Here is a 21,898-nt window from a genome sequence, read left to right on the forward strand (position 1 = left end):
CTCTCTTTTTGATCTCGAGCAAGAATGTTTTTTTTTGTCCCCTGTTGTGGCGTGTCTGGGTTGGCTATGGCTGTTTAATTTTTTTTTTCCCACTCTGACAGTGGTTATGGTGGTGTCTAAGTTATCAGGATGTTTCAAAATTTTTATTTTTTCTATTGTGGTGGTGGTTCTTGTAGCGTTTAGGTGCCATGGTTGTTTTCAAATTTTTTTTTCTTTTCTGCTATGGTATTTGGGTGTGGCGGCGGTAATGGTGGTGTACAGTTATCTGGCTATTTAAAAAAATAAAAATTTATTTTTATTTTTATGCTGTTGTGGTGCTTATGGTGGTATAAATTTTTTTATATATAAATTATATCTATGTGTAGAAGAGATAAATATGTTAGTTTGGTCTATTAAATTTAATTAGTAGGTTAAATTTGTAATTTTATGATTTAAATGAAATTATTGACAAGTTAAAAGGTTAAAAAATAATTTCATATAATTTTAAAAGTTCGAAAGAGGCGATAATGCATATTTTTCAAACTTTAGAAGTGTTAATTAAAAAAGGTCATTAACCGTTGACCAAAGCCTTTACAATTTATCAAAAATAAACATGTGAGCATGAGGGTAAATCAAGAATGCAACAATAATAATATTAAAATATTTCGTCTCGATATAATGTATTATATATTTTATTATTCTAATAATATTTAAACTATATATATATTTTTTAAATCTTCTAATAAAGGATTCTATTAGTATCAGTCTTATGATACGATTTAAATTACATCCCTATTCATTCATACATACATACGCGTGACTAGCGTCATAGGCGCCGAAAACAGGGAATTGAAAGGGACGTTTACATGCGAGATCTTGTGATAAAAGTTTGAATTTTTTTTTTGGGTCTGTATGAAAATACTATATACTTATATATATATAAATATATATATATATGTATATATAGAATAGCATGGATTTTTGCGAACAGAGGCATTGACGAGTCAGGCATGTGCAATGTCCATGTGGGGTGGGGCTTCAATCAGCTCAACACTACGTGACAACAACGCATCCATTTTTATATTCTACCTTGACTCTGCCTATTTTTACCTTCTTTTTCATTAGCCTTTTTATTTATTTATTTATTATTTATTATTTTTAATAAGTTGGGCAAGCAACAAGTCTCTAGGAGAATACAAACTCTAAATCATATATATTTTTTTAAAAAAGAAAAATGGTATAATTTCTCTTTTTATAAAACAGATTTTGTGAGTGTATGACTGTATGTACTACATAAATATGAACTTTCAATTTGAATATATATATATATATATATATATGAACTTTCAAAAAATACACACATATGTTTATATTCTCTCCCTGTGTATATATATATATATAATTGTATTAGGGAAAGATTTGAAATTGATTCGAAAAGATATGACTTTGTTTGTCAATTTCTAGAAGAATGAGCCCAAAGTCCAAAGCCCAAAGAGTATAGGTTGATGATATTCAAAGAAACTAGGTCTAGTTTGCGGTGGGCTTAACTTAGGCCCAAATCTCATCACGCCCAAAATAAGCAAATCCAAGGGCCTTTGGTCCGACTGAATCCAGGGTGAGCCCAAAATAACCATATCACAACATTGTTCATTGTTGACTTCACAAATGCACATCCACACACACTTGATCAACCCCACTGCATTAACTTGTTGGGCCTACTGGTCTTCGGTGGCGTCGGGTCGAAACTCCCAAATTTTTAACACCCCAATTTCTAGGTCAAGGTTTTGAAACCGATAGAAAAAAAAGAAAGAAATAAAAAACAATAAAACTTTTTGGGGCACAAAATCTGCTTAGTTTTCACATTAGACCTATGTATACGAGAGAGAGAGAGAGAGAAGAATAAAAAATTATGTGTGGTATGTATGGGGCATTTTTAGAAGAGAGAAAAAAGAGTATTTTAGGGATTTTAGGTGTTAAATATGTCACATGACTATTTAACGGTCATTTCTTAACGGCACACTGACTACAACAAGATTTTGTTTGCAACATATCTAAATACCATATAGATTTATATACACATATACAATATAGATTTACATATTTAAAAACCATATAGATTTATATACACATAAGGGTGTTACGTGCACGAAATGTAAACCATAGGGGTGATTTTTGTACTTTCCCCTAATAATATTAAGAAGAAGAATTCATACTACAAATGACAAAAATCTACACTGATCACAAAGAATATAATTTGAATAAAAGACATAGTTAACGCGACTGAACTTTACAAATTGAATTGTCCCCACCCAAAGAATTAGCTGACACCCCCATTGATCTTCGGATTTGAATGGAAAATTTACCTATACACACAGTTAAAATCATCATCACAATTCATCTCTTTTCCCGCCATTTTTGGCCTGTCCTTGGGTTACTCGGACCGATTTGGACATGTCGAGATGATTAAGCCGACATGTCCCAAGAAGGAATTCTGGGAGCTCTTCTTGTGTGTTACCCTGCAAAAGATTTTTCCAGGGTTATATGTTTGAATGATCCGTTTTGCCACAATGTTCTTTTCCCAGAACAATAAGAGGGTTGCGTTAGGTAGCTTGACAGCCAACGTAAAACTTTGTCATGACCAATACGACAAACATGAATCTCGAGGGTTTAGTTACTTTACCTGAATCAAGAATGCCATTTCGACGACCAAATTGTTCAGGTATCCAAGAACAAGGCTGGCTACACCCCTTGCCACTGTTGATGACCCGACATCAATATCAAGCTGGAAATTTCAACACATTCACACAGTTAACATATTATAACAAACCTGAAAATTGCATACCAATAGAAGAGAACCAAAGTAACGTGTTTTAGTAATGGGTTAATGTTTAATTCGCATTGTAGCAAGTTTTTACGTGTTCATGCTTTATAATTATATCGGTTTCAGAAAATGACCTACTTTTAGTGCATGAATGTGATGGCATAATTATAACCATGCCTTCAAAATGCATGGTCTATGATAACATGCTTTTGTTTTTACCTCGATGTAGTTCTTCCCTCGAGCATAATTTACTTCAAGTGCTTGACCAACCAAGCAAGCTTTCTTTCCCACACTCTGCTTTACTAGCCATGATCCCTAAAAGAATAAACACACCACAAATGCAAATCATCAAAAGTGAGCAGCAAATATTGGCTTTCATAAGAACACCAGAAAAATGAATTATTTTCGTGACAATGTGAAAACGAAGATAATTGTAATTCACACAATAATGGAGAGTGGTTTAAACCATATTTGCTTCCTATGCTACTATGCTAACCTTAGAAATGTATGGTATGAGCTTAAACCTAGAATTCCGGTAGGCATTATCCCCGTTGACAAAGCGCTCGAGTATAGGAGTTTCTTTCAAAGGAGTTTTCGTCATGTAATAGAGTGCCAGACCATATGTAGTTGTACCTGGAACCTGATTCATACCATGTTGCACCTTAAGTATACTGATTCTATGGGATAAAATATAACAAAAATGATGAAAACAACAATAGCAACAGTCACCTGCATGTTAATGATGAAGAAGAATTCTGGTCCACCCTGTGTTGCATATTTCTGCACAATTACCAAGAAAACTTGTATAAGGAGAATCTCTGTTCAGTTATACAAGAGTGTGTCTTCTATGTGCATATGTAGTTTGCAGAGATGATTATAAAATAAATTCATAATAATAAGAAAGTTACATATGCTTTCACCTAAAAAAAAGAATGCTACATCTGCCATTATCAAACCTGAACAATGCTTCCAGGACGGCCACCAATATCATCTTCACGCTTATCAGATCTTAGCCAATCAGCAGCAAATATTTGCATCAATGTGTTTTTTGCCTTAACCTGGTGAAGAGATGCGAACGATTTTCAGACTTAGAACAAGGACCATAAAAACACTGCTGAGAGAAATAAAATGATGTTCCAATATGCATCCCGGAAAGCCTATACTATGGAAAACCATTCCAAAATGACAGCCACCTTAAATGATCATGACTGCAATCACAGCAAACATGCATGACTAGTTAAATAGGCTTGTTTTAGTTGCTGTAAAACATAATGGACACATATTGATGTATCCAAACAGCCTCTTTTCCAATTGATACAAAAATAACAAGTATTCTGGAAATTGTTTAAGCTTTGTACTGAACTATAAACATCCTTTACGATGCCATGCAAGGACTTCTACAAGCGTGACAGATAGGCTTGGGCAAAATATGAGAACATAATGCAATTCATAGATTGATTTACTGAAAGACGAACAAAATTAGCCAAATTGCCAAAAAGGAAAAGGAAAAAGAAAAAGTTAGCTAACTTTGATAGGACTAAGCATCTCTAGGTTTTGACAAGTACAAAAAAAGTCAAGTTGGTTATGTAATCTAGTAAACTGATATCGCATAACTACAATTTACATTGCAAAAGTGTACTGCATTAATCATAAAATTTACTTAATATTTGAAGCCTCTAAGTCAAACTAAGGTTATTAGGTATCTTTAGTAACTTAAGATTCCTATATGGATTTTAAAATTTAAAATTCTTTTGTAAATGAAAGCTAGAATTAAAAGGGAACCTTCTTTTGATCTTCTAGATAATTATTTCCACGGATAAGAAATGACGAAGGATCAGCAGCAGCCCAACTGCAAGGCAAATTATAACTAGGATCTTTTGAAAGAGTGGACCCATAGAAGCATGGTGCATTGTTTTCACAAGACACCTCTTGTAAGTCCATATAACCTTTCTTCTGAACTGCACATGAAAAAGATCGAAGCCAAATCTAAATCATGCACCTACACAAAATAATGCTCTACATAATCATCCTAACAAGGCTCACCTGCAAGATCATGTAATTTTTTTACAAAACCAGCAGCAGATGACAGTTTAGGTTGGTGCTTATCCTGCATATCTCAGTGTAAAGAACCATGTCAGGAAACAAAAAGCGGCACTTATAAATAATAGGACATTACAGAGTAAAATTCATAAACAAGGACAACAAATAGTGAAAAATCAACATAATCAAACAATCAGATGACCACAACCATCAAAATTTCCATAAAACTCCTTTTAGAACTACTCAAAATACTTTGTTTGTAAAGTAATATATTCAGAAGATGAAGATCATTCATATCCGTTAAGTACACCCCATACAAATTAAAACATGGAGAAGAGCTTCCAGCATCTGGGTTTGCTCTCTGAATTTATTAAAAAAATTGTACAAGCAATGAAATGTACCATTCTTATTTCTCATCAAACATTAATTATATCTGTATAATGGAACTTCAGAGTAAGAAAATATCATGCTGAACTAAAACAAAAGGTGGAATCAAGGATTGAAAATAAATAAAAAATCCAACACAAGTTTTTGAAGTTTGTTTATACACTACTTAATAGTAAAAGTTCAAGCTTGATGAGAAGTAAGTACTTGATAGCGCAATGCTGGACTCAAAGACCAATCATGCTCATCTTCTGATGGTTCAGGAACATCAAAGAATTCATCAGCCGCGTCATTCAGTCCTGTGAGACTTGAACACCCTGAAAGAAATTTGTCTGGATCATCTTCCATATTATTTTTCTCCATCTTCATAAACTCTTGAGGATTTTGAACTTCTGTTTTGATATCCTCTTTTTGTATTTGAGGTGACCCAATATCTCTTGTCAACTCTCTAGATGAGAATTCAAAGGAATAGTTTCCTGCTTTTGCTCTAAACAGCTCTCTCAGTGCTGCAAAACAAAAACAGTAATAGTGACAATAACATGTAAAAGATTTCCAATTGCAAAAAGCTTTAACGGAAAAAAAAAAAAAGTGCAACGTTTTCAATTTGTAGAATGGTACCTGCAAGTCTTACGAGCATACGGATAGTTATGGATCGCACAGAAGCTTTTCGTACATAAGATTTCCAGCTTTTCCAATCAATAGCAAGCATGTGTTTTACAACTGAATCTTTTCCTTGATTTACAGGAGATATTACATATCCTCCACCTGCATGATAACAAAAACTAACATTAATATGGGATCGCTAAAGAGGAAACTTCTAAACAAAACTATTCCTAGGCCGAACACAGCCAAACCATAGGCCAAAGCTTTCAAAGAGAAATTGTAGGATAAAGCAGTGTAAATGATTCAGAAAAATAAACCAAGTGGTAAAAAAACAGTGAAATAATAACATCATATTGTTTCTCACTGAAAAAAATACAGTTATGTGTTCATAAAAATCATCTAATCTTATTGCTGGCATCTTAAGCTGATAAAAGATCTAACTGTTGAAACTTGGTCATACAGCTCATAGAAACCACTAAAGCAGTCAATATTTAGAAACCATATCTGTCCTTGATAAATTTTAAAACCATGAAGTGTCTAAGTATATAAGATCTGGGCAACAAAATTGCACAAGAAGCCTAAGAATCTGGCATCCTTTCAGCCCTCTTTCAAAATTCAACAACATTTTCGCCTTTCATAGAATAGTGCTTAGCCCACATGTCCACTAGTTTGTGTCCCTTTTTTTATAGGACATACCCATTTTGAAAAAAATCCAAAGTAAGTTTCTGTGATCTGGTTTAAGGAAGAGTTACAGTGTGAGACATCATTTGGTCAATTGGAACACTATGGGGCTGTTTGCATAAAATTAAAATTATAGAGCTGAATTACTAGCATTTTTTTTTTTTGAAATGCCGAACTGTCCTCATCCAATTTTCCCGTCTTTAACACACATGGTGGACTGGCTCTTATCTCACACCAATGGTACTTCTTTGAAGTCTATGTTTCTTAAGTGCCTTTTCCCGACAGTCATTTGGTCTATTTGAAGCCAAAGAAATGCAACCCTACACAATGGAGTTAAGAAATTTTATAAAGATGTGGTGCAAGGAGTCTTCTCAGAATGCATGACACTTTTGGGGTTGCAGCAGCAAGACTTTGTTACTATATTTCCATCTTCTTAATGTTTGCCTTCTGTAACCATTACCTTTGGCTTCTGCCCATATATATATATATATATATATTTTTTTTTTTGCTGTGTATTGGAAATGGTTCTACTCATTTTGTAAATAAGGGCATGCCCTCATTATCTTTTGTACTCTTATGAGTTTCATTTTCTATAGAACAACCCCATTCAGAAAAAATAAAAAATTGAATGAAATTATATCAAAGGATGAAATTTTCAATTAAAGTTTAATACAAAAACTATCTTTAAGTAAGCTTGTTTAGTGTCAAATGAAAAGCCAAGTCTCTTTTACTGATTATTCAGATTTTTTTTCAGTATAAACTACTTTTAATGTAGTAATCTACTAAGCGTCATTAGAAGAGGAACTCCGAAAGAACTTCAAATAAACCATCAAACCGCCATGTTTAGGCTTGGGAAGATGTGCTTCTTAAGGTAATCTCGTCATGGGGGATAAAGCGCAAATGGTTGTGGATATTTTGTAAACATCAACTTTTCAGGAATGTAGTAATTAAAAAATAAGTATAAATAGGAACTTGCAAGAAATGGTTGGAAATTTATCTCTCAAGGTACTTGTACTTCTACATCGTATAAGATTTATCCTTGGTGATAAATGGAGGAAGTGCTTCTGGAGCAACTGCATGTTCAAAGAATAAATTTCATAATTCTTCAAATTTACTAATTGTCAACCAGCCCCATTTCTTATGCTAGGTTTGGTACAAATCATGGAAAAACTAAAAGAAAGAAAAGATAGGTGGGATGGAAGAAAAAAACTGCCCTTTCTTCCCTTTATTTTCTAGAGAGAGAGGGAGAGAGGAGGAAAGAGAGGGGTTGATTGTTTTATTATTATGCCCTTATATGTTAAAGGAAGGTGTTGTTTTGAGGGGACAAAACTCCTCCTTTCCACCTAATTTAAGACAGAGAATATGTTAGGTCTAAAGAAAGCACTTTCCTATTCTCTTCCCTTTCGTTCTCCTTTCCTACCATATAGTAGAAACTCTACCCATCTCTTCTTTTTCTCTCCTAACCGCATTCCTTCCTCCACTCTTCCCTACTACCACATGGATCATAAGTTTTACATGCAAAATCATTTGTCCTCTCAACGTTCCCAATAAATTTTTTTTTGGTCGATCTTAATGATTGTAAAACATATAAGCTTTCTTAATTTTTCTCTCCTTTCTATAAGGTTTAGATTTCATCTTCTACTCCAGTGAAAGGGGTTGAAATTCAGATCCCAATAGCTCAATCGCTTCCAAATACTATTTCTGCTTCCTTATCTTCCACGGAACCCCATTAGTTTGGACGTTGGCCATATGAAAGTAAATGCAAATGAGATGTTTCTTTTAGAAAGACCTAACAATGACCTTATTCCAGATTGTTCGGTCCTGTGCAAAAGTAATATGGAAGCCCTAGTTACTATTTCATCCATTGCCCGAAGTTCATTGCTCTTTGAGAAAAGGTTTTTGCCCTTGACATCAACTTGGTAACGGTGAGATATATGTTCCTTACTAGATATATTTTCTGGGAGCTTTAGTAAGGTAAGCAAGCTAAAATTATCTGGCACTGTGCTGTTATGGCAATTATTTTGAGATGTTTGGACTAAAAGAAAATCTTAAATCTTTGAAGACAGTATCCTCATTTGGGGAACTCTGAGAGGGAATTCAGTTCCTTCTCTTTGGGCTTCCTTATTCTAAAGAGTCACAAGGTTTGATTTTGGCTATGATTTTGAGAGAATTCTTTGGGGAAGGTCTCCTGAAAACACAGCCTAAAGTTGTTTCCTTTATACATAATTAGCTGCTTCTAGAGGCAGAGTGAAAAATAACCTGGAGTGCTGCTCTCTTGGTAGTCCAACTAACTTACTAGAAGAGGTATTATGAAATGATGTCAAGACTTGGGAACACAATAGCTACATATTTTAGACTGTCAGATGCAGGTTCAACAGTCAAGGTTAAGTTTCAGCCCTCTTGGATGGCCTTTACTTAACTTCCCTCTGAAACTTTGACAAAGCTTGATTGATGTGATCGGGATGTAATTATGGGCTGAAGTAGATCTAGTTTCATTGGTTCTTGGGCCTAAAATCATCTTATGAAAGAAATAGGAAAGATTTTGGATCCATAAAACTCCTTAATTGCGGTATTAGTTGGGCTCCTACGTTGGCCAACAGAGGGCAGATTCGTTGCAGAAGCACGGGGCTTCTTTAGTGATTTTTATAAAATCTCACTCTTACAGTCTTACCAGCCTCAAGCTTCCAAATTGGTCCGGAGGGTGTAGGGTACCAGCATTATTATTTTCAAGCTATGTTTGTGTAGTTTTTTCTCTCTTCTTACTTGGAAGTTTTTCTCATACTTCTTGTACACTCCTTTCCTATAAATGTTACACTTCCATTTTTTGTTGAAGGAAAAAGTCAACTTCAAGCCAATCTCCATTTATTTGACATTTTAAACAGTAATTAGTTCAGTCCCTTTCCCAAGTGAAGATTTCCAATATATGAATTAAATTTCAAAATATTTTTCAACATTTCAAGACTTCACACCAATTCAACACATGACCAAGATTGCCGTTTAAACTGAGAATTTGAAACCTGAGTTACAACATAATGTGGATTTTTGTGAAGAAATAAGCCTGTGCAGCAAAAGCTACTACAACCCAACAGAACACCATTCCAGAAAGGACTGTAAATTAATTAACCAGATAGGCTTAATTTTTTTTAACTAATTCATTAGCTTCTAAAAGTCAGTAAAAGTACAGAAGACAGTTTGGAGAGCTCTACAGAAGGGATCTTTAGTCTATCAATCAGATTAATTTTGAACCAGAAAACTCATTGACAGTAATAATGGTCTAACCATCCAGAGTGTGCAATAAAATTTCGACATAACCTAGAAAAATGTTCTCCCAACTTCCTTTTCTGGCTTTAACTTGAATATTCTTTATTGTATCTAATCCAAGGGAGGTACATTTGACACATTATACATTTGCATATAGTGCCAAAAATAGAAATGTAAGGTGATGAGGAAAATGTCAATTCCAAAAGCAGCCATCATTTATAAGAGTATACATCACTCAATTGGCAACATCATTATGTAACAGAAAAAATACTAAATAATTGATGTAATTCTTTTGTTTCATCCACATAGTCTGTTCTAAATGCAAATCAGCTGGCATTATTGGGTGGGAAAGAAGGCATTTGCAATTTCAAAATTCAAAGCATACATTACTTTTAAGCCAAGCACGAACATAGCCTCTTTGTGGTGGGCACTTTCTGTGGATCACGGAATGGTACAGAATTACTGCAATAAAATCAGCAAAAGAAAATTAGTGCAAAGATAATGCTTTTATTTCCTAATTTCCTCAAACATTAGTACCATATGTGCCATCATCTTCCCTTCTCCAGTAACGTCGCAACAGTAAATCTCTACGTCTCATCCCCCTGCAAACGATGATATGTTAAACAATATGACCCGTTGAAAGTAGATTCTCTTTAAAGAGGTTTAAGTCTGACCATGGTTGCCAATGGTTGTATAACTGCTTATGAACAATATCTGTATGACCATCAAGGTGCTCAACCACACTGCCTCGGTAAAAACAGAAGTCCCATCTGCAAATACCATGCAATTCAAAGTTTGAATAAGAATGCTCCATTATCAGGGGAGACAATATGCAAAGAGCTAATTCAAATAGATTTGTCCGGAAATAGCAATTGATGTTGGGTATTGGCAATGATGATGAATGTCGAAGTTGAAGAATCAATTCTAAGGTTCCCCCATCATACAGTTTCATGGAGATGATACAAACAACTTGAAGTGGGGGAAATGTAATTTGCTTGTAGACTTGAGAATGCAGTGCTTTGATGGCTGCTGTCATGTATATAGATGGAGAAAACAGGAGAGAAACAACACCATGTTTGGCAAAAGTAATGCATAGTTTTTTTAGTATTATTTTAATTTTTTATTCGATTTACATGCAGCTCCTAAACATTTATAGGCAAGAGATGCAGCCACATGCACAGCTTGTGAATCAAATTCAAGTCCAGTTCTTATAAATTGCATACATCAAAGTTAAATACATCCAGCGGATTAGTGGCCATCAGTCTACAAGCACCTTTCAAATACCATACACTTTAACAAGCAAGAGTGAACACATCTCTTTTATGAATACAGGAGCATCTAAAAGGGGTTGAAAGACCACAGTTATTGTTTAGGACATTAATTACTTTAATTTTTGTTTTAGAATTTTCTAGATTCTAATAGGAGATTTGCAACTCCAACTTCCAACTAAGTCAAGAATTGGTGTAAGGAATAACTTGAAGATCTCTTTGTCAGGGGTCGTGAACTTGTGATTGTATTATATGTGTACATATTAGAGCACAAGGAAATGCCCATGTACTTTAGAGGTAAAATACTCTAAAAACAAGTGACATAGGATAAGTATGCTAGAGTTTATATGCAGCTTTGTAATGATACTATCTGAGAGTGGTTATTTTGGCTAGTGAATTAATTATAGTGGCAAACCCCTGTAGCGCAGAGATTTTTATCCACTCTATTAGCGTTCGAGGAAGATGTTTCTTTGGTAGCAATAAGAAGTTGTCTTTGGGTTTATTCTCTTACTTTCAAAGTCTGTTCAAATTGATTTAAATTACTGCTATTCCAATTGTTATGCTGAACCTTAAACTGAAACCCACAGCAGGGACCTATATTTCCTGATGGTCTGACCTGCAGCTTATCACCACCTCTCATCCCTTTTACCTCTGCTTCACCTTCTTGGCTTCATCCTTCCAGTGCTGGTGATTTAAGAAAGCAATATTTCAGGGGTATGGAACTTGGCGATACATTGTTCCACTCAAGCTTTGGTTGACTTCAGGCAAGTCTAAATTTAGCAGCCCAACATAAACCTAACAACCCTTTTGTATTAGTGTAATGTATTAAAAAGTTGTCCAGAATGAGTGAATTGCACCATAGAGTTCAAATACACAATATTTTTTCTAAAATTAATTCAGTATCACAAGGTACATGTCAATTAAGTACAATGTCTGAGCCCAAAACTGCTTAGAGAAGGCAAAAATGAGTGCTGCTCCAGCCTATGTGGAATGCAGGGAGGGAATTGGAGACAAAAATGGCATTTCACATTATTTTGCACAAAATGTATGCTCTGTTATTTATCTAGGGGAGGCCCTCTAATTTTCATTAAGAGGACTCTTACCAATCTTCCAACTTATTATCTCTCCCTCTTCCAGATTTCCTCTTCTATAGTTAAGAGGATCGAGAGGCTTCATCAGAATTTTTTATGGGGGAGATGAGAGATGAATTTAAATATCACTTGGTGAGTAGGGAGATGGTGTGCAAACCTTGATGATGGGCAGTTTGGGAATAAGAAAATTCAACTTGTTTAACCAAGCCTTGATGGGAAATGGTTGTGAATAGGTTGGAGAGGGATAGACTATGGAGGAGGATCATAGAGGGAAAAGTTATAAATGAGTGGGGAGGGTGGTACTCTAAGGAGGTGATTAACTCTGAGTGAACGGGTCTTGGAAGGAACATCCGTAAGGGTTGGAATGAACTATCAAAGCATGTTCAATTCAAGATGAGAAGCGGGAGACAAGTTTGATTCTAAACTGATATCTTGGTGTGGGGATAGACGTGCTTAGTTCCGAGATTGTTCGGTGAATAAGCACCTCATAGTGGCGTACTGTTATCATCTTGTTAACAGGCAGTTATCATGGGATCTTCAGTTCAAGAGGCAGGTCTGAGAGATGGATGAAATGCTGGCATTTTTCAGTTTGCTTTATCAGCAGGTTGTGGATAGTGAGGAGGAGGATAAGCAGAGTTGGGAGGGATCCAGCATGGGTTTTTTTAATGATATCCTTTTATCGGCTGCTTCAAGGCGATCAGATGGTATCATTTCCTTGGAAAATGATTTAGAGAACAAAATTCCATTCAAGGTGGTGTCAACAGTTGCTTTTGCCAGGATTTTGAGATTGAACAATTTGAAGTAAAGGCATCAAATCGTGGTTAATTGGTGTTGTATGTGTAAGAGGGATGAGGAGTCAGTGAGCCACCTTCTCTTGCATTGCCCAATTGCCATGGATATTTGGACTATGTTCTTTGTCGTGTTTGGTATGCATTGGGTTATGCCAGTTTCAGTGATGGAGGTTCTTGAGTCTTAAGAGGGGATGTATAGTGGGGAGACATGCTCAAGATGTTAGGGGGGCAGGTCTTTTATGTACTTGGTGGGGTTTGTGATGTGAGAGAAATAGGCAGCCTTTTGATGGTGTAGAAGCTCCGATATGGGTGCTGAAACGCCATATTATGAGCTCTCTTCTTTTTGGTTTACAAGGAGGATGTGTATATCTGTAGAGGTATAATGGATTTTTGGATAGTATGAGGCTAGAGGGCTGTATTCTTGTATAGTTATTTTGGGATGTGTTCCCCTTTTGAGTGTCTGTTAATGAAATCTTACTTCTTGTTGAGTCTACAATCGATATGCTCCGATACCAATTGTTAGATCATAAGATCGTCATCCAAGACTATGATATATCAGAGTGTGGGTAGCAAATCAGAGGGGAATCAATAAGTATTATAGATGTTAATTCACAACTAACTTTTCAGATAACCGTTAATCTTTGTGTTCAATTTAGTTAATAGTTTGATTACATGTCTCAATTGCAATTGCTTAAACATAAAAAACAATAAATCAAATATAGCAGAGACAATATATTTTATGTGGAAAATCCTAAACAGGAAAAATAACAAGAGAACTAGTCCAGGTAGATCAAAATTCACTATATGAGAAACAGGTTACAGACTAAGTTACCATACTCTAAGCCAAGAATCACCTAGTTCCTTGTCGACTCAAAATTAAGCAAGATTTCCCCATATCCTCAAGCAGGCAAGATTTCCCCATATCCTCAAGCAGGCAAGATTTCCCCATATCCTCCAGCCACTAATCCATCGACAAACTCGCTCCTCATACAATCTGATACTCCATGAACTGCTGATCTCCACGACTGGTGACGTCTGATCAACTTAATGCTCTTATAGATAATTTTCAGTTATTCTCCTTACTTGATTCTCTCAAACACGTATAGTATGGTAATCCATGAAGAACCCTAGGTTGATTCTCAAACTTTCTTTCTAAAAATATAAATTCTCTCAATAATATGTAAAGAACTGAAAGCTCTTCTGGGAGCTACCCTAAACTGACTCTAAAACCTCATATTATAGCCAATATAGGAACCCCCGTATGACAAGTAAAATTCTTTTAGAATTCTGATTTGAAAGAGTTTTCATATAAGTGTGTCCTCAGGGTTTGATTGATTGAAACTTTAATCGACACTCGCTAGATAAGCTTCGATCGATCGAGGCATTCTGGAAAACATTCTTCTGCCAAAATCTCCATAAATTGACCACTCAATCGATGCTCTTGATATATTAGTCCGGTAACTTTAGGCAGTCCCTCGATCAATCGACCTATTAATCGATACACTCTGTTGTTCAGTCCAAAATACAGTTTTGAAAATTGTTTAACTCCTTTAACTTTGAAAATCCATTTTCAAAAACTCATTTAAAACAAAACCTTGAGCCTCTCCAAAATCAATCTAGTTCATTTAAAGTCTTCCTAAGCTCAATTTACCTGAGCCCTACATATGCGATTGAAGAAGTGGATTTCACATGTGTTCTTCGCAAATTTGTGTCTGCCTTATCTTCAATGGTTGTACTTTAATTACTCAAGACACTTTACACATTACAGCCCAAGTTTTGACATCGGAGTTTGCCCATAGCTTCCTCCTCGGCATTTTCAGGATAGAATTGCTTGCTTCTGTCTAAAGATTCCCCCAGGCCCGAAAAGCTAATCATTTCTATCAATACTTCGGTTTTCAATACTTTCAAAACATAAAATTGTATCTACATTGTGAGTTTGATCTTTTAACACTACACCAAGCACTAAATCCAAACCCAAAACTGCATCAAACAGGTACATTTGAGTAGGTTTGTACATTTGGATTGAAATTTTGCAACAACAACAACAACAACAAAAATAAAAAAAATAAAAAATAAATCAGCAAGTATAACTGTAGAACCCACAATTTTTTACTCTGCAAACACAAAGAATTTAGAGGAGTTGTTGAGAAAGATGTAAACCAGCATGTGCATATGCACGACACACATGATTAAAAAAAAGTAATATTATTGCCCACCATTTGTCCTATCATCAGAGTATAATGACAAGTGGCTATAATTTGCTTCTTGTTGAATTGAAACCAAAAAATGTGGCCATAATTTGGCTTCTTGTTGAATTGAAACCAAAAAATTTGGATAACAGGATCCAGCAAACTTACTCTGATCTGGAGGGACCAATAGACATAAGAGTCCGGAAAATGTCCTCTGAAGTTCCATCAATCACACCAACAGCCATTATTGCTGGATGATCATCCCAATGCTGAAAATAGCAATATATTTCAGCGACAAAAACAGGCAGCACAACCAATGGTTGGTGAGTTGAAAGAGAAACCTACCTTCCCACTGAAATCCCTATCTTTTGCTTCTTTGAATAGCCGTAACCCTGCACAGGTGATAAAATATCAACATATATGTATCGGCCACTTTCAAGGAAAATAAGGATCCTACTTACCATTTTGGCAACCAAAAATTTGCCATGGTGAAGGAGCAATAACATCAGATGTCATCGCATCCACATGCACAGATGATTCAGAAGTCCAGTCTATAGATTTTTTATGTGCCATCCTCTTAGAAACACTTAATCTGTCAGAACAAGGGTAGATAGGAGCGTAAAAAGTCATAAAAAATACAAAGAAATAAGCACACCCGATGGAAGAATTCATGCACTTTTATCCACCAAGCCCCCACCTTCCCAACAGGAGCACAGTACACAATATAAGAAAAAAAAACGTAAACTGTGATATCAACTTCATGATATTCAGGAAGGGGTCTGGAATAAAAATAGACAACTCAAAAGCAAACAGACTTTAATTATGAAGGTGCTAAAGGTTTGAGTACATAGAAGAGCCCTCGGATTGGTATTTACATTAGTTACATAGTTTTCCAATAAAGGGTGTTATATAGGCCTGCTCATCTGACTATGAAAAGGATACAATTGTAAAAAGGAAACAAGGTAACGAACATAATAAAAAGGAAATAGGCAAAAAGATCTCCAGTGACTCTGTAATATAACATGCCAAAGATTTCGATATGATCTTCACATATTCTGCTATTAATCCTGAACAAACTAATTCATCTTTAAATGGAAAGCTAAAACAATATGATGGAAGGCCTTAAAATGTCAGCTAACTGATCAGAGAAGCACACGACTTTCACGTGTAAATATCCGTTATGACCAAGTCATGAACAAAGAGATAGTTGAAACTGTATTTAAACATGAAGATCCTGAAGAATATACAATAACAGCAAGTATCTTGTACAGATACTTAAAGCTAGAGCATGAAACAGTTAGTTGCTTTTTGAATGCCCAATATATAAGATTGGGACCCAGAAAAATCAAGAACATGTAATGACTAAATGCTTATTGGGGCAACCAGCCAAATAGTACTAGGATATGCAGCAAGACTACAAGCCAGAATCAAAGGAACACATGTCTTCATTAAAAAAAAATGTGGCATAAACACCCCAAGTCTTGGGGTCAAGGCAATGATAACCCCTGTGGTACACACAATAGCCTAGAAAGACACATGAAGCGGACTTCGGAATAAGTCAACACAAAAAGGATGGAGACATGGAAAGCACTAACAACCAAAGGCGTGTAGTAAATAAAATATTTAGTGGCCAAAGATAGCCTCATATGGAGATACATGGGAAAGAATAGGGGTAGGAAGATGATCAAAGATATAAGTAGCAATAGAAGAAGCTTCAAGCGAAAGCTTTCTGGGCATGTATGCTTGAAAAGGAAGAGAGACTCATTTGATGATGCTTGCTTTCTGCGACTTCATTTTTCAGGAGTATGTGTGGAATAAGAAACACAAAAAGTGATATGTTGCTGGGTGAGCTTAGGTTTAAAGGACAAAACTAAGTGGATATACTGAAGATGTCCATAAACATTATATAATATTGATACCCCAGTCGGAGATGCCAAAAGATGACCACATATATCACAATAAATAGGTTGTAAGAATGTAGTAGAAAATCTATGACAATGATGGACGGTACATGATTTACCTAAAAGGTTGCCATTTTCTCTTGGAACAAGGAACAAAATCCTTTGCTGGGTTAATTGCAGCATCCTGTAAAGAACGGATCCATCTAGCTGCTTCTTCTGGGCTACTTGCTCCCATCTATAAAGTTTGAAATTTCAAGACCTAAGTACCAATAGTTATACTGGGAAAACAAATTGACAAGAGAACTACCGCACCTTTAGCTGATCATTGTCATTAGAAGTATTATACAGGGTGAAAATAAAGTATTCCTGCAAGTTGTAAACAATGTTATAGCTATAAAAGGTAAAAGAAAGATATATATATATATATACATATTTGGTAGGTACAAAAGAAGAATATGTTCCTTTCTTGCAGGCCCATCAAATAGTTACTTTGTACTGCAAAAAATGACATTAATGTAAGCTACATACTTTTCTATGATAACTTTCTCTTCCATTGTCTGCGACCCGGATGCAAGAGTCTATTATTGCACTTCTCAGTGGCTCCTGATGAAGGGGTTAAAAAGTTCATTTAGTGCTTCCACCCATTATGGAATTGTAAACACAGTCATAAAGAAACATTTAGTAATCCAATAAATTTCTAAAAAATAAACTGCCATTTTAAACAAGGCGGCCACTGAGCATTGCTACCATCAGTGCCAGGTGCTCAAAGTGACTGGCTGCAAACTCAAACCTGCATTCTCATGCTTGACAGCTGTGCTTTTATCATAACTTAATAAAATGGTATAGAGAAGAAACAACATTTCTGGACATGACTGCCAGCTCAAAAGCATAGGAGAAATTTCATCGAGCTAAAGGATAAAAATATAAATATTACCTAGCAAAACGTGCCAAAAAGGAAGATTTTCTTCATTCTTATTAGCACAGTGTTTGTGCACATTGGTCTTTTTCAACTTTGAACTTCACACATTAAAGGGATAGCTTGTGTCATTAAAAGACCATTATCCAGTATTGCTTCTGCCTATACAAGATGTTGGGAGGGGAAGACTAAAGATGGACCTAACTTGCGGCATTATTTTACACAAAGCAACTTCTATCAGGTCCAAAACTGTCTTCATGCTTGTCAGTCAAGCTTTTATAATTGTACCAAGCTGTTGTTGTTTCATTAATATAAATTTTACTATTAGATGGCTGTTTTCACATAACTGTATAGACATTGTCGCATATCTTTAAGGCGAACAGCAAAGCAGGGATTAATTGTTTTGCATTGGTTACTCCCCCTCATCATCCCCTTAGCTTATATTAGGGTACAAAGTGCTCCTCACTTTCATTTTCGACAATGTGTCGGAAGGGAAAAATGAAACAATTTCTATATACCCATTTCATGCTTACTAATACCTGGTAATTTCTCTTTTGACTAATTATTATGCCTGTCCGGCCTCCCGAAGTCTTAACGCTCCAACTCTAATAAATTTGTCATGTAGTTTTATAAGTTTAGTTATATCTTCTTTGAGTATTGTGTTATTAACTATATCACGTTAGCTGCTCAACCAACTTTCCATGTTATTAGGCCAGTTTCCTTCATCATCATCAACATCATCATACGTTAGAGGAAATTTTATCCATGTGAATACCATCCTAGACCATAATATTTTGTCATCCCACATATGCGTTCACTATGAGAAATTCATTGTGAATTTCTCAATATTAACAAGTCGAACTAAAAAATCCGTGTGAGGAAGGAAAAACCATCCACATTTGAATATTATAGATCAGTTTAAGAAGTTACAAAAGTGCAATATAATATTTCACCTTTTTAATGCTATTGCAACAGTATAGTACCATTCCTATGCAGAAGAGATACAAGTTTACTTTGATGGATGCAGTCCTAGGGTCTTTGCTGCTTGGCCTTCTTTCAAGGTCATATCAGCAATGGTATGCATGTTCTTTCAGCATTGTAATCATCGTTTAAGAGTTCCTTAACCTCAAACAAATTTGCATCTATTAGTTTCACTATCCAAGAAGTGTGCATCAAACTGAAGTTTCCTTTTAAAATTCCACATAAGTTATATTTCTAAGTCAGGAAAGTTCATGGAAATTAAAATATATATTTTTATAAGTATTCATGGAAATTAAAATATATATTTTTATAAGTATTCATGGAAATTAAAATATATAAACTGCGCTTCTCCAAAATCATCTTTTGGGTACTATGTGCTGTGCTTTCAGTCTTCTGTCATTTTTTAGCCCTGTATTACAAATCATGAAGCCATCTATGGAGGTGGATCATGGATCACTACAGGGCGAACCCCAAAAAAACTTACTTGGGGCACCGAACTAGTAGTAGGACTATGAAATTTGAACTATTAATATGAAAATAACGTTTAATTAATATATATAAATTTTAATTAATTTAAAACAATATAAGTCTTAATATAAACTAACTAGGAAGATACTTGTAAACCAAAGTATTTCATAGCCCTTAAGTGTATAGAATGAGAAGAAGAATGTACTTGGGTTATTTGACTTTTTTTTCTCAAACTATGGACGTCCAAAAGTAAGTTAGGAGGGGACCAAACTGAAGTTTCTCTATAAGCTGTGGGGAGACCACAATTTAAGTCTTCTTCATATTTTTAAACTTAATATTCATAAGGGGGGCCCGTTTATTTTATTTTTGTCGGTGGTGTGTTTGGGGGCTGGGGTGTGGGGAGCATGGCTCCCCTTAGTCCTCATGTAGTTACTAGTTTCGCCCATGCATACCTTGAACTGAGACACAAATCCATAAACAACAGATCAAGTTCGAAGGAAAAGAGTTTAGGTAGCTACAAGTTGCATTTTTTTTTTTCATGCCTCTACACTTGTGATATGAGCTTTTAACAATCAAAGCTCAATATCTATATTCAAATGACAAATTAAAACACCAGTGTTTATATATTAAATTTTAAAAATGAACTATTTTTAATCGCACTTTCTTTCTTCAGGCAGATAATTACCAATTCCTTTCAGAAATCAAAGATATATAATATTTTTCAAAGTGTTAAGTATGTCAACTGTTTGACACAATATTGTTAAGGAAAACTATCAATAATATATGCAAATATTAAATAAAAACAAGGCAGAAGGAAGAAGTAATCATCATTCTCATAGAAAAAAATTGAAAGCAAACATGACCCAAACACCTCTAACGCAACACAGACTGAAGAAAATTTCAATAAAAAAATCGAAGATTATTCCAACAACAATACAGCAGAATATGTCAGCACTCCATAAAACCAACAGCCCTAGCTTCAAAGCCAATCAACAACAGCAATATCTTGCTATACCAATGAAAACCCACAATGTGTGCGAGTGTAAGAATCCAAATGAATGATTAAAACCTAAAATTAAAAACCCAACAATTTTTTCTTGAAAGAAAACAGAGAATCAAAGAGGCAAACATTGTGTCTCAATAAACAACACCAAAATTTTAACAAACAAGTACATGATTCAAACATATATACACAAACACACACACACACATATAATGGGAAAGAAAAGCAAATGGCAAATGGGTATGACTCGTATACCTCTCCGTCTGTAGTGGGTTTCGATTTAAAGCTCTTGAGGCAGTTGCGATCGAGAACGAAGTACCTTTTACGCGAATATTGCAACCCAAGTCGGTTGAAACGAATTAGATAGAGCCACCCCTCCATTTTTTGTGGCTCACCCATTTGAGAAATCGAACAAACCCACCTTTTCAATTTCCCAAATCTTCCTTATATCAAAATGTTTGAATCCATGATAGAAGATTATGAATTTTCAGAAGTTTTCAAGAACCAAGATGGTTGCTCGAATGAGATTACATATGTATACATGTAAACATATATCTGTGTGTGTGTATTATGTGAAAAAAAAGTGATGGGAAGGTGAGAGGAGATGATCCTCTGATCCCTTCCTGAAGGGAATCAGAGAATCAATGCAGAATACCAGTATTTTTTGGATTTTCCGGCGAAGTTTGCTTTTCTGTTTCCGTCCTGTTACAAATATAACTAATTTGGTGTATATATGACAGAAGTTGACACATAAACAAATTTGAAATACGATATTACCATACTGCCCTTCATTTTCATTTTACTTTTTAACCCAAAAACCAATGGGCTCATTTATTAACCATACTAATAATAATTGTAGGCACTCTCACCATTGTCATGACAACTTATACATGATCAGACTAATAATAATTGTCATGACAAGACACTCTGGTCATAAGTATGGTGACAACTTACATATAACTCATTTATTAATTAGACTAATAATAATTGTCATGACAAGGCACTCTCACTTGTATGTCATGACAATTTACACATAATTCTATATTTTAATATAAGTTACATAATTTTTTTCAATGAGTGTCGTTCTAAAAGCATTTTCGCTCTCATACTACAGACGCATTTTCCCTTCAGTTCTCACTAATTGAAAATTAATTTTGTCATTTTTACGGTCCGCTTGATGTGACTTATGTTCTAATTACAATTATTAATTATTGTATAATATGGGTGTTGCATGATCTTAAATAAAAATGAGTGGAATTCAATACTCCATGTTCAGTGTTGTACAATTATTAATGACTGATTGAAATTTACAACAAGATATAGTTGTGATTAAAATACATAATTTGACAGATGTATAACATGAATGTTGTGCATGAGAGAATTTATCAAGGAAAAAATACAAATGTGTGAGTTTCTTGCTTAATTGCATTATGCCCAAATTGATTAAGATATAAACTACCTTTTATTCAATGCCCAATTTTTAGCTTCATGAAATAAATTTAACTTTCTCTTCTTTTATTA

General features: G+C 34.9%; 1 protein-coding gene across 1 annotated transcript; it reads right to left on the bottom strand.

Moving 5' to 3' along the window:
• Positions 1-2,132: 2,132 nt before the first annotated feature.
• Positions 2,133-21,071, bottom strand: LOC132271073 (protein ENHANCED DISEASE RESISTANCE 2-like). The gene is made up of 20 exons (XM_059772337.1): positions 20,633-21,071; positions 17,538-17,612; positions 17,322-17,375; positions 17,129-17,244; positions 15,570-15,700; positions 15,454-15,500; positions 15,277-15,377; positions 10,444-10,539; positions 10,307-10,371; positions 10,160-10,231; positions 5,843-5,989; positions 5,432-5,730; positions 4,844-4,907; positions 4,583-4,758; positions 3,757-3,858; positions 3,530-3,580; positions 3,297-3,440; positions 3,020-3,115; positions 2,660-2,761; positions 2,133-2,495 (listed from the first exon to the last, which is right to left on the bottom strand). Exons 1-20 carry the CDS (start codon positions 20,774-20,776, stop codon positions 2,367-2,369), a joined length of 2,211 nt encoding a protein of 736 aa, XP_059628320.1. The 5' UTR covers positions 20,777-21,071; the 3' UTR covers positions 2,133-2,366.
• Positions 21,072-21,898: the final 827 nt, after the last annotated feature.

This window comes from Cornus florida, unplaced genomic scaffold (genome assembly GCF_030987335.1).
Source record: "Cornus florida cultivar Cherokee Brave unplaced genomic scaffold, ASM3098733v1 CherokeeBrave_3.0.0_Hap2_Chr08, whole genome shotgun sequence".
Lineage (NCBI taxonomy): Eukaryota > Viridiplantae > Streptophyta > Magnoliopsida > Cornales > Cornaceae > Cornus > Cornus florida.

Coding starts and splice junctions, on each gene's coding strand:
- LOC132271073 (XM_059772337.1), bottom strand. CDS start 20,776: ATGGGTGAGCCACAAAAAATGGAGGGGTGGCTCTATCTAATTCGTTTC. Junction 10,540..15,276: donor ATTGGTCCCTCCAGATCAGA/GTAAGTTTGCTG, acceptor TGGTATTTGCAG/ATGGGACTTCTGTTTTTACC. Junction 10,232..10,306: donor GGAAGATGATGGCACATATG/GTACTAATGTTT, acceptor ATTTTATTGCAG/TAATTCTGTACCATTCCGTG.